Raw genomic sequence first — 13,832 nt, 5'->3', positions numbered from 1 at the left:
GTAGCCATTCTGACAGGTGTAAGATAATAGCTCCTTCTAGTTTTAATTTGCTTCTCTTTAATAATTAGTGATGGTGAGCATATTTTCATGTGTCTGTTTGCCATCTGTATGTCTTCTTAAGAAAAATGTCTATTCATGTCCTCTGGCCATTTTTTCAACTGGATTGTTTGAGGGTTTTTTGGGTGTTGAGTTGTATAAGTTCTTTATGTGTTTTGGATTTTAACACTTTATTGGATGTATATGATTGGCAAATACCTTCTCCCATTCAGCAGGCTGCCTTTTCATTTTGTCGATGGCTTTCTTCGCTGTGCAAAAACTTTTTATTTTGGTGTAGTGCCAGTGGTTTATTTTTGCTTTTGTACCCCTTGCTTGAGGAGATATATCCATAAATATTTTGCTAAAGCTAGTGTCAAAAAGACTACTGCCTATATTTTCTTTTGGGAGTTTGATGGTTTCAGGTCTTTAATCCATTTGGAGTTTATTTTTATGTATAGTGTATGAAAGTGGGCCACTCTGATTCTTCTGCAAGGAGCTGTCTAGATCTCCTAGCACTGTTTGTTGAAGAGGCTTCCTTATTGTGTATTTTTGCCTCCTTTGTCAGAGACTAATTGCCTATCTGGGCGTTGGTTTATTTCTGGGCTCTCTATTCTGTCTGTTGCTCTCTGTGTATCTTTTTGTGCCAGTACCATACAGTTTTGATTATTATAGCTTTCTGGTATATCTTGAGATCACAGAGCATGATACCTGCAGCTTTGTTTTCTCTCATGATTACTTTGGCTATTTGTGTTCTTTGGTGGTTGCATAGAAATTTTAGGATCATTTGTTTTAGTTTTACTAAAAATACTGTTGGTATTTTGAAAGGGATCTCACTGAATCTATAGAGTATTTTGTGTGGTATGGACATTTAACGATATTAAGTTTTCCAGTCCATGAGCATGGAATATCTTTCCATTTATTTACGTTATCTTCACTTTATTTCATCACTGTCTTATAGTTTGCAGAGTACAGGTCTTTCACCTATTGGGTTAAATTTATTCCTAGGTTTTTAATTTTTTGATGCAGTCATAAATTGGATTGTTTTCTTAAATTCTTTCTGCTATGCGTATAAAAATGCAACCCATGTCTGTTTATCGATTTTATATCCTGCGTCTTTACTGAATTCATTTATTATATCAGTTTTTTGGTGGAGTCTTTAGAGTTTTGTATATATCCAGCATCATGTCCTCTGCAAATAGTGATGGTTTTACATCTTCATTTCTGATTTGGATACATTTTATTTCTTTTTCTTTCCTATCTGTTGAGGCTAGGATTTCCAGTACTATGTTGAAGAAAAGTGTTAAGAGTAGACATTCTTTTATTGTTCTTGATCTTAGAGGAAAAGCTTTCAGTTTTCACCATTGAGTATGATATTAGCTGTGGGTTTTTCATATATGGCCTTTATTATGTTGAAGTATGTTCCCTATAAACCCATTCTGTTGAGAGTTTTTATCACAAATGAATGTTGAATTTTGTCTCATACTTTTTCTTATCTCTTGAGATGATCATATGTTTTTTAATCTTTTACTTTGTTGATGTGATTATCAAGTTGATTGATTTATGAATATTGAACTATTCTTGTATTCTCAGAATAAATCCCACTTGATCCTTTGAAAATATTGTTGAGTTCAGGGGCGCCTGGGTGGATCAGCGGGTTAAGCCTCTGCCTTTGGCTCGGGTCGTGATCTTGGGTCCTGGGATCGAGTCCCACATCGGACTCTCTGCTCAGCAGGGAGCCTGCTTCCCCCCACCCTGTCTGCCTGCCTCTCTGCCTACTTGTGATTTCTGCCTGTCAAATAAATAAAATAAAATAAAATAAAATAAAGGAAAATATTGTTGAGTTCAGTTTGCTACAACTTTGTTGAGGACTTCTGTAGCTATGTTTATTAGGGATAATGACCTATAGCTTTCTTTTTTTGCTTTTCGTAGTTTCTTGTCTGTTTGGGTATAAGGGCAATGCTGGTCTCATAGAATGAATTTGGGAGCTTTCCTTCCTCTTCTGTTTTTGGAACAGTTTGATCCTTATAGCCTTTTTCTTGTATTACAAGCACTTAAAAATTTTAAATTTGTGTATATTTTCCCCCAAGAGTAGGGACTAAAGCCATTTAAATGGGTGAAAATGAAGGGATTTTTATCACCTACTTCTAAGCCAAAATAAAGGCACACTGATGTCTTTTTTATTGACAAGGTAAGGAAGCAAACAGATCTTAGTGACTGGATTAAAATCAATTATTAAGTCAGAGGGGTATAAGTATGGGCCCCAAATCTTAGGTTATAATCAAGTTATAATCAAGTGTCATACCTATTACTAACAAAAAAAACCCACACCTTAAGATATTAAGTAAAAATGACTCCTTTTACTTATTCTCTCAATTAATGAAGAAATATAATTTAGAAAACTTTGATTTATCTTAAAATTTCCATTGAAGATACTAGCTCGAAAGACAGAATTTCTCATCCAATCATCTCAGAGCATGATGGTGTTATATAAAATGCTCTCTTTGTTTTCAGCCTAATCAAGGCGAGAAGTCTAAGGGAGAACAGATTGGTGGTTGCCAGAAGCAGAGGGTGAAGGGTGTCAAAAGGTACAAACTTCTACTTATAAAATAAATAAATCTTGGGATGTAATGTGTAGCACGATGACTATAGTTAATAACAGTGCACTGTATATTGAGAGTTGTTAAGATGGTAGATTGTAAAAATTCTCATCACAAAAAAAAAGTCTGTAACTCTAAGGTGACAACTATTAACGACTTATTGTGGTGATCACTGCACATGTAAATAAATTTTGAATCATTATTTGTACACCTGAAATGAATACAATTTTCTATGTCAATTATATCTCAAAAAAGAAGAGAAATCCAACCCCGTAATAATAAAAACACTCCTGTTTTATTCTAGAATAGCAAATTCAGTATTTTCCTCAAAATACAACAGCCACTTTTGATCAAATTTCCTTTTTTCTTTTCTTTCTGGTAATCTTCCCTTGAAATAATAAGTATCTCCACCCAGGAACTAGACAAGATCAGAGTCAATCTGGAATTTGAGTTCTTTTATATTGGGTGTTAAAAAATCTTAATCTATAGTTGCACCAAAGATCTGAAAAAGAATAAAAAACTCAGAAAAAAAATTCCACCATCTCCAGCAACTCACCTTTACATGATATAGAAGAAATGTCTCAAAGTAACTGATTTTACTTTTCTGTAACTCTTCTAGAGATTGTCTAGCTCAGGTTCAAAGATGAATCTACGTTATTAAAATGGAAGAAAACGGAGCTCTTTCTTTCTAAAAGATGGTATACCTTCTCACAAGAAGACTCTTGGGAAAATCTAAGGTAAATTATTCATATCTTTTAAAATTTATATTTGTATCTTAAAATAATGAAATTTGATAAGCCATGTCCCCTTCAAATCTCCCTTATAGTTCTAATATTTTATGAAAAGTGATTTATTTCTTTATCATATGATTTATTTCCCCTTCTTGGCCCACAAAGTTTGAATAGAGAAAACCTCATTTCTAGATCCCTGGATATCCTGAGCCATGCATCTCCACTTTAAGTTTTGCAACTCTCAAATTCAGTTCAACAAACATTATACATGATAAATTTATTGTACCTTTATTATAGGTACTGCTATAGGCCTGCTGCTAGCTCTTTTCGTAGCACAGTGTGTAAGTCATAGAGCTTATGCTAAGTAGTTTAGTGAGGCAGAAAGGTATGTATGCACCAAGTATTATACAGATCAGCTGTAAAAAATATTATTGCTGGCCTAGAAACAAGGGGAAGCAAGAAAAGAGATTTAACTCAGGTACAAAAAGTGACAAAGACTCTGCAAATAAGGTGATAATCAAATTCAGCCAGGGCAACCTCAAAATTCACAAGGTCCAATGTATAGAGACTTCATAAGAGAAAATTTCTAATTTAAAATGAGAATTTAGCAGCATTTAGAATGTACTAGGCACTCTCCTGTGATCCCACAGAACACTGTACCTCTCTCTATTCTGGCAGCTTGACTTGTAAAAGATTTAGTTCCAGGTAAGTTACATGGACCAGCCAGAGGGGACCTTACAGTGGGATCACTACCATCTCAATTCTGAATTCCCGGTGCCTCAGGGAGCACTCAACACATTGTAAACCATTAAATTTCCATAAAAGAGTAAATGAACTAAATGTTTCAGTAGCACTTTGCAAAGTGAACCAAACTTTCTAACTTACCTCTTTTTGCAAGTTGATTCTTTTGGATTTTAGGTCCCCAAGTGGCCTACGTCTAATAAGGATTTTATTTTCCAGTGGCTGAACTTGGTCTTGTCTGGAGCTACATCAGCTAAGGGAAGGGTGGGCATTATGTAGACCCCTATTGACCATGGTTGTCACTGTTTCCAGGTTTGGGGGTTTTACAGGTAGACGCGCGTGCGCGCGCGCACACACACACACACACACACACAATCACACCCCTCTCTGTGATACACAAAGATGCTGGCATGTTCACACAAGATATAATAACAACAAAAGTGCAAAAGGAAACCACAAAAATTAGCTGGAATATGAAATCTAATGGAGGAATATAGTTTGGAATAGGCAAAATGGGAACTCAAGATAGGACATTTATCCTTGCTCCCTGCAAGGAAGACCACCTCCTGTCACTTCACAAGATAACTCTGGAATTTGCTTATCTTTTCAATTTTAGTACTTTTATTACGTCTGTTTAGGTCTATTTTTGCTTCCAGAAACTTAGCACTTTTGCCTTTAAATCTCTTACTCTAAATGTTAACCCCTTCCTAAGTGTGATTTCATTATTAGATTTTATTTTCCAATAACATATGTCCCACTTCATAATGGAAAGTAATGGGAGAATGGCATTCAACTTCCTAAAACCTCTGTTTCATTATGATATTATAAAAATGCATCATTTCCATTGAGGGCAGAGAGAATCTGTGATAGCCATCAGATAAATTATAATTCATGTATAATATTTAAGAATTCAAGGAAATCCTTTAGGTAAAGTCGATAAAAAGTCTACTTAATCCTGGCACAGCCTGACCTCTTGCAACCTCATGAGTGTTTGCTGAAGCCTTGGCCTCACGAGGCACCTTATTAGAAAGATAATTCTCAGGCCCTACCCAGACCTGTGAATCAGAATTTGCATTTTGACAAATCCCCTGTGGGATTTGTGTGCACATTAAAGTTTTAGAAGGAGGAGTTATCCAGTCCTAGAGAAACTCCATGAACAGAAATTACTTTCTTTAATTTAGCTTGGGTTTCCTCCCAAAGATCTACAGACCCAAGCATTAATAATTTTCAGTATCTTGACTAAATTTACATTAAGATACATTCCTGGAATTTGGTGGCCTCCCTGTATTTCATTTTATATCCATTACAATGGTTCTGTGTTGTCCAGACTGTCTGTCTCCTCCTTGCCACAGGAAAACCAGGCATGCATGGGGAGAAAGGGATCAGCGATTTGAATTAGAGAATGATACGGAAGACTGACGAGGACTGTTCATTGTATGGAGGGGATTTCAACTCAGTCACCACATTGCTTTCTTCTCAAGGAGTCATCTTAGGCTTCAGCCAATGGAGTCATTTCCGCAAAGGAAAACCCCCAAACTTGGGGGTCTGTGAATAACATGCCAAATAAATTAGATTAATTAGGCATTTCTTTGCTTGAGTTTCTTTCTCCCACCATGGCTCATCTCTTTATTTGTGACCCTGAGAAGCCAAGGAGAGGCCACATCCTTTGTAACTGGAAACAGGGTTGCTGAAGGTATCCCTTGCCAGACAGCTAACGACCAGAGGAAAAGATGCCTGTCCTTTCCTTAAACTTGGGTTTACTGGTGGTAACAATGACATTCCTGCTGAAAAAATTAAGAGGTGTGGGAAAAAAGAGAAAAAAAAAAAAACTATGTCAGCTCTTAAGGTAACAAAAAAAATGTGGCATACCCAAGCTGCATCCCAGACATCCTTCTTCACAAGGCACGCATTCTTCATAGTCTGGGTCTTGAACTTCACCTATACAGGAAGAGTGAGAAATAACGATTCATTTTTGCTGAGTGGAGATGGGTTCATTGCTATGAAAATATCTTGGCATGTAACTTGTTTTCTGCCCTTTCCTTTTCTCAGAGACAACAAATTTTAATTCTTTAAGCTGTTTCTTTGTTTTTAACCTCCAAATGTCTAAATGACATGATTATGATGCTACCTACCTCTTGATTTTATTCTTAGGCATTACCTGTAGTGGTAAAGACTAGCTTTGTTTCACCACCATTCTAACAGACATAGACATACTTTCCATCCTCCCAAATGATAAATTTTGTTTGATTAATATTCAGTATTTATAGTGTTTGTAATATTTATAGTATGATTATACTATTATTATTCATATTTTGATATTTGGGCTCTTGTATACCTTTTTGTTTTCTCTTATGCTGCTATTTTTCTAGCTTCCTTATTTATTTTTACAGTATCTGTCCTTAATTCATCCTCAACTGTACAAGTAGAAATCTCCCAGCTCTTGCATTAGTTTATTTTGTTTTTTTTTAAAAAACAAACCCTCTTAAACCCTCAGTTTGTTTCTCAGAGTCCACAGTCTCTCATGGTTCGTCTCCCTCTTTAATTGCTCCCGCTTCACTTTTCATTTCCTTCTCCTCATGTCCTCCATATTATTCCTTATGCTCCACAAGTAAGTGAAACATATGATAATTGACTCTCTCTGCTTGACTTATTTCACTCAGCAAAATCTCTTCCAGTCTCATCCATGTTGATACAAGAGTTGGGTATTCATCCTTTCTGATGGAGCATAATACTCCATTGTATATATGGACCACATCTTCCTTATCCATTCGTCTTTTGAAGGGCATCTTGGCTCTTTCCACAGTTTGGCGACCGTGGCCATTGCTGCTATGAACATTGGGGTACAGATGGCCCTTCTTTTCACTACATCTGTATCTTTGGGGTAAATACCCAGTAGTGCAATTGCCAGGTCTGTTTTTAATTTTTTGAGGATTCTCCACACTGTTTTCCAAAATGACTGCACCAACTTGCATTCCCACCAACAGTGTAAGAGGGTTCCCCTTTCTCCACATCCTCTCCAACACTTGTTGTTTCTTGCCTTGTTAATCTTTGTGATTCTAACTGGTGTAAGAATCAAATAATAAATAACAAATAATAATGTAAATATATCAAATTTATTTTGATTTGAATTTCCTAGATGGCTAATGATGATTAACATTTTTTCATGTGTCTGCTAGCCATTTGTATGTCTTCTGTGGAGAAGTGTCTGTTCATGTCTTCTTCCCATTTTTTGACTTGATTATTTTGTTTTTGGGTGTTGAGTTTGAGAAGTTCTTTGCAGATCTTGGATATCAGCCCTTTGGCTGTAGTGTCATTTGTGAATATCTTCTCCCATTCCATGGGTTGCCTTTTTGTTTTGTTCACTGTTTCCTTTGTATTTGTATCTTTTTACTGTCATCCTGAGGATTCCTTTCATCCCTCTCTTCCTTTGATGCCCCATTTTCTGGACCTTATATTTTCTAATTTCTTGTTCTATTTTTTGGTGGAATATACCCTTTACAAGTAATTTTCCCAAGAGAGGATGCATGGGAGGTAAAGTTTTGGAAAACTTGCATGATTGAAAATACTCTTTTTTTAACCCTCACACATGACTCATGGCTTGACTGAATTTAGGATTGAAAAGAGAAATTATTTCTTTTCTCAAAAGTTTGAAGTTTTTGTCCCATTTTTATGTTTTAGTTTCCAGTATTGTTGAGAAGTTGTCATTCTGATAGCCAGTCCTTCTTGTATGACCTGCTTTTTTACTCATAGGAGTTTTTAGGGTTTTCCTTTTGCCGAAAAAAGAAATCTATTTCCCAGATTCTTACAATGGTGTGCCTTGGTGTGTGTCTTTTTAAAATCCGTTAGGCTGTACATGCAGAAGGCTTGTTCAATCTGGAAATTCATGCCTTTCAGTTCTGGGGTAATTTTCTGAATTATTTCTTTGTTAATGTTCTCTATTCTGTTTTTGCTGTTTACTCTTTAAAAACCTATATTATTTGAATTCCTGGGTTGACCCTGAATTTTTCTTCCCTCTTCTCCGTTTTCTACTTTTACTTTTTATTTTAGTTCTACTGTCTCAGTGATTTTAAAGTTTTTAAAAAATCTTTTTTCCCCTCTTCATTTCCATTCTTCTATAATTGATTTTTGAAAAATTTTTGGAAAATTTTTTAAAAAGATTTTACTTATTCAGTTGAGAGAGAGAGAACAAGCAGGGGTGGGGCAGAGGTACTGAGAGTGAGAGAGAGAAGCAGATTCCCCACTGAGCAGGGAGCCTGATGGAGGGTTTGATCCCAGGACCTGGAGATTGTGACCCGAGCTGAAGGCAGATGCTTAACTGACTGAGCCACCCAGGTGCCCCACTATAGTTGCTTTTTTTTTTTTTAATTAAAAAAAATTTCTTTTTAAAATTTATTTGACAGAGATCACAAGTAGGCAGAGAGGCAGGCAGAGAGATAGGAAGGAAAGCAGGCTCCCTGCTGAGCAGAGAGCCCGATGCGGGGCTCTATCCCAGGACCCCGGGATCATGACCTGAGCCGAAAGCAGAGGCTTTAACCCACTGAGCCACCCAGGCGCCCCATATAGTTGCTTTTAAAGATTTATTTATTTGAGACAGAGAGAGCCCCCCCACCCCCGCCACTCATCTGTGTGCATAAATTGGGGGAGGGCAGAGGGAGAGAATCTCAGACTCTCCACTGAGCATGAAGCCCAGTGTGGGGCTTGATCTCATTATCCATGAGATCATGACTTGAACCAAAACCTACACTCTGATGCCTAATCACCTGAGCCACCCAGATGTCCCCCCCACCTTTCTTCTATAATTTAAAAAAAAATTTTCCAAGATCACATTTTTATTTTCTGAGTATTTCTTAATGTATTTTTTAAATTATGTGTTTCAGGTATACAGTATAATTTGATATCTGTATATACCGCAAAGTGATCACCCTCAAAATCCAGTTACCATCCATCACCCTATCGTTGGCCTCCTTCAGCCCTTTCTCCCAGCCCACACCCTCTTCTCTCTGGTAACCATGAGTCTGTTCTCTGTATCTATCAGTTTTGTTTTGTTTCTTAGATTCTACATATGAGTGAAATCATATGGTATTTGTCTTTCTCCTGATTTATTCCACTAGCGTAATACCCTCATGGCCCATCCATATTGTAAATGGCAACATTTTATTCTTTTTTTTTAATGGATCAACTTTATCCATTCATCTACTGGTGAACATTTAGCTATTTTCAGGTTTTTGGCTATTGTAAATGCCATAATGAACACAGGGATGAGTATATCTTTTCAAATTTGTGTTTTCTTATTTTTTTGGATAAAAACCCAGTAGTGTTGTAACTGGATCATGTGGTAGTTTTATTTTTAATTTTTTGAGGAATATCCATATGTTTTCCACAGGGACTACATCAAATTACACTCCCACTAACAGTGTATGAGGGTTTCCTTTTCTTTGCATTCTCTCTAACACTTGTGATTTCTTGTCTTTTGATAATAGCCATTCTAATGGGTATGAGGTGGTATCTCATTGTGGTTTTGATTTGTGTTTCCCTAAAAACTAGTGATGCTGAACATCTTTTCATGTGCTCATTGGCCATCAGTCTGTCTTTTTTAGATGAGTCTTTAATCCATTTTTAGTTAATTTTTGTGTATGGTACAATGAAGTGGTCCACATTCATTCTTTTGCATGTAGCTCACCAGTTCTCTTGGCACCATTTATCGAAAAGACTTTTTTCTCCTTTGTATGTTCTTGGTTCTTTCTTCATAATCAATTGTCCATATATGCATGATTCTATTTCTGGGCTCTCAGTTCTGTTCTATCAACTTACATGTCTATTTTTCTTTTTTTGGTGTGTCAGCACCATATTGTTTTGAATACTATAGCTTTGTAGTATAGTTTGAAGTAAGGGAACATGATATGTCCAGCTTTGTTCTTCTTTCTCAAGATAGCTCTAGCTATATAGTATCTTTTGAATGGTGAATTTAGTCCATTTACATATAAAGTAATTATTGGTAAGTATATACTTACTCTCATTTTGATAATTGTCTCCTGGCTGTTTTTGAAGTTCCTCTCTGGTTTTTTTTTTTTTTTTTCTCTCTTCTCTTGTGGTCTGGTGGCCTTCTTTAGTGTTATGTTTAGATTCCTTCCTCATTTTCTTTTGAATATTTACTATCGTCTTTTTCCTTTGTGGTTACCATGAGGTCCACATATAATATCCCATGTATATAAGAGAACACAGCATCTTAATTTTGAACACATTCCAAATCTCCACATTTTATAATTTCAATGACATATATTACATCTTTTAATTTTATGCATCCATAATTATTTTAATTTTAATTAATTTTACTATTTTTGTATTTTAACCTTAAATTTGCTTTGTAAGTGATAGATTCACTCTTCACTACCTTTATCATGTATATACCTTTTCCAGTAAGAGTAATACTTTCATATGTTTTCATATTATTAGTGTCTTTTCCTTTTAGTTTAGAGAAATCTCCTTACCGTTTCTTGTAAAGCTGTTTTAGTGGTAATGATCTCCTTTAGATTTTGCTTATCTGGAAAACTCCTAACCTCTCCTTCATTCTGAATGATAACCTTTGCAAGTAGACAATTTTTGGTTGGAAATTTTTTTCTTTCACCACTTTGAATCTGCTACTCCCTTCTGGCCTATAAAATTTCTGCTGAAAAATTTTCTAATAGGCATATGAATTTTCTTTGTACATTAAATAAATTGTTTTTCTGCACCTCTTTTTAGATTCTCTCTCTTAACTCTTACCATTTTAATTATGTATCTTGGTGTGGTTCTCTTTGGGTTCATCTTATTTGGAATTCTCTGGGATTCCTGGGCCTAGATGTCTGTTTTCTTCCCCAGGTTAGAGAAGTTTCTAACCATTATTTCTTTGAATATTTTTTTCTGTGTCTTGTTGTGTCTCTCTCTCTTTTTAAAAAGTATTTTTATTTATTTTAGAGAGAGAGAGTGCAAGTGAGTTGGGAGAGGAGCAAAGAGGGAGAAGGAGAGAGAATCTGAAGCAGACTCCCCACTCATCACAGAGCTTGATCTCATGACTGTGAGATCATGACCTCAGCCAAAACCAAGAGTTCGGTGCTTAACTGACTGAGTCACCTAGGTTCCCCTTGCTGTGTCTCTTTTATCTTTAGTTTTAGAGGGGCTGTTTATCTAGTTCTCAGGTCCTTTTTGGAGGAAAATTATTCTGCATGTAGCCATAAAATTATAGTGTCCGTAGAGAGAGATGAGTTCAAAGTCTTTTTACACTCCCATCCTGAATCCCCCTTCTAATCTCTTTCCATTAATTTAATAGATTAGATCAGATTGATTGGTACAAACAGAGTAAGTTGGGCTATATGCCATGCAACTAGTTTTGACATCAAGAAGTTCCATTTCTGGGAATATGGAATTGGGTATATAAGTGAACAGACTCTATCTTTTTAAATCTGCCTTCCCAAATTATTTTTTCAAGATTTAAATCCTATACTACATTAGTGAACATAAAGCAGAAAAAGGAATGAATGTCTTAATTATTCTAGAAACATCTTGGAGCTCTTTTTAGCACCAGACCAGGCATAATTCTTATACAGAGCAGAGAAAATCTGTAGCATTCTTACATGGAAAAGAACAAAAAATTTAAGTCCCGTCTTTTAATCTCCTTCCCATGTAAGATACGAAATTGGGCCGTAGCAATAACACATACGATTTATAGGACATTTCATATTTTCAGGTAGCTTTAGGTAAGCTTATTCTCATCGGCTTCTCACAGCAACCATCTCGGTGCAATGCTCACCCTTTCCCACACGAAGAGTAAAAGGCATAGAGAAATTAGACTGATTTTGCGCCGGGTCTCATAACTAGTAATAGGAAAGGAGAAAATTGTTGGTTAGGACCTTCAAATTCTGATTTTATTTTCTCTCCATTATACCCCACCCACAAACCCTTGATTCAATATCCATGTCTCTGTGATCAGCTGCATTACTGTGTCTCTGGAATGTGTCTGAAGAGACCCAGAGAAAGGTGTGTGGAGGAAGAGGGAGGAGCAGCCATCAGTGTCCCCACTGGACATACAGTCACACAAAGTCATCCCAGGTGCCAACATTAAAGCCAGGAGGTCAATTCAAATCTCAGAGCCATCCAGAGGTAGAGCTCCTCATGCTGCCTCCTGGTATAAGACTGGCCCAGAGCAGCCTTACCTTGTCCACACTCCAACTTCTGGCAGGTGTGGTTGCTGGGCACTATGAAGTAGCCATCCATGCATCGTGTGCAGACGTGTGCACTGGGGCAAAGTTCACAGTTGTCTGAGCAGGGCAGGCAGGTGTGCCCCTCGGCGGGGTAGTGGCCTGCTGGGCAGCTCTCCCAACACTCCCTCTGATAAAGGAAGCGCTCCTGGCCATGCTTATCTGAGCAGATGGAGGGGCAACAAAAAAGAAGAAAAATGTACAAAATTAACTGTAAAACTATTGTAACCTAAGATTTAAATATTTTAAAAATATTTTATTTATTTATTTGACAGACAGAGATCACAAGTAGGCAGAGAGGCAGGCAGAGAGAGAGGGGGAAGCAGGCTTTCTGCTGAACTAAGAGCCCGATGTGGGGCTCAATTCCAGGACCCTGAGATCATGACCTGAGCTGAAGGCAGAGGCTTAACCCACTGAGACACCCAGGCACCCTAAAAAATTTTTTTAAAAGATTTTATTTATTTATTTGACAGACAGAGATCACAGATAGGCAGAGAGGCAGGCAGAGAGAGGGGAAGGGAAGCAGGCCCCCTGCTGAGCAGAGAGCCTGGTGTGGGGCTCGATCCCAGGACCTTGGGATCATGACCTGAGCCAAAGGCAGAGGCCTTAACCCAGTGAGCCACCCAGGTGCCCCATTTTAAAAGAAAGATGTAACTGAGTATTTTGGCTGCTAGGGGACCAGGAGTATAAGAATGCATTTAATGAAAAGTTCAAGATCTATATGCTTATGGTCGAGAATTTTCATTGCGGGGAATAATTTTTGAGTATTTTGTACATTTGAGTGAGTCGGAACTACCATCTGGGATGTCGCTGCAAAAGCAGAAGCCACACTCTGTGAGTAACTATGAATCAGAAAGTGTTTAACTTTCCCAAGGGCTCCTTTTGGTTTCTGTGGAGGGTCTCAGACTTGGGAGCTATGGGGAGCCTATGAGAATAAACAAATGCTTCCTGATAGAACGGTTTCTGTGAGAGTCCTGACTTTTAGAATGATTTTGAATTCAGTTATCAAAATCACACACTTGTATTAACCGTCCAAAAGTCTGAATTTTTGCATGGCTGCCAGTTCCTACGATGACAGCGTAGGAGGACAGTCACCTTTTTGACTCCTTAAATGGATTTTTGGGAGTCCTGAGCTTCTGTCAACATTGGAGTCTACATGGAAAGAATTAGCAGTATGTCTAATACGAGACTATGGGAAGTTGCTTTTGGAGGGAATAGAAAATTAGAACCAATTATAAACTCACACTGAATGACAAAGGGTTAGAATCAGTTTATATACACATAAAACAAGATGAACGAAATGTGCCTAGAGGACCCCTGCCCTCGCCCTCCTGGAGTTTTTGTTTATGCTGAGTGTGTGTAGGGATCTGTCTTCTCTGGATTAAGTCTCCCATATGCTCCTGCTTCTGCAGAACAGCTGACCTGTGTTTCCCAAAATAACCGGGGTTAGTGTTCACTTGTGATATTCTACGTGGAGATCCAGAACCATTGAC

General features: G+C 37.2%; 1 protein-coding gene across 2 annotated transcripts in view; it reads right to left on the bottom strand.

Annotated features, from left to right (window-relative positions):
• PCSK5 (proprotein convertase subtilisin/kexin type 5) overlaps window positions 1–13,832 on the bottom strand; it is a 443,312-nt gene that overhangs the window by 79,925 nt on the left and 349,555 nt on the right. For both annotated transcript variants that reach the window (XM_032866664.1, XM_032866665.1), the window contains exons 23-24: window positions 12,295–12,501; window positions 5,975–6,043 (exon numbers count right to left, since the gene is read on the bottom strand). In XM_032866664.1, coding sequence (XP_032722555.1) covers window positions 5,975–6,043; window positions 12,295–12,501 — 276 coding nt within the window. The remainder of the gene's footprint in view (window positions 1–5,974; window positions 6,044–12,294; window positions 12,502–13,832) is intronic.

Source organism: Lontra canadensis, unplaced genomic scaffold (assembly GCF_010015895.1).
Source record: "Lontra canadensis isolate GAN:19392208 unplaced genomic scaffold, GSC_riverotter_1.0 scaffold31, whole genome shotgun sequence".
In the NCBI taxonomy this organism is placed as follows: domain Eukaryota; kingdom Metazoa; phylum Chordata; class Mammalia; order Carnivora; family Mustelidae; genus Lontra; species Lontra canadensis.
Note: the sequence above shows the minus strand (reverse complement) of the source record. Positions and strands in the feature narration are given on the sequence as shown.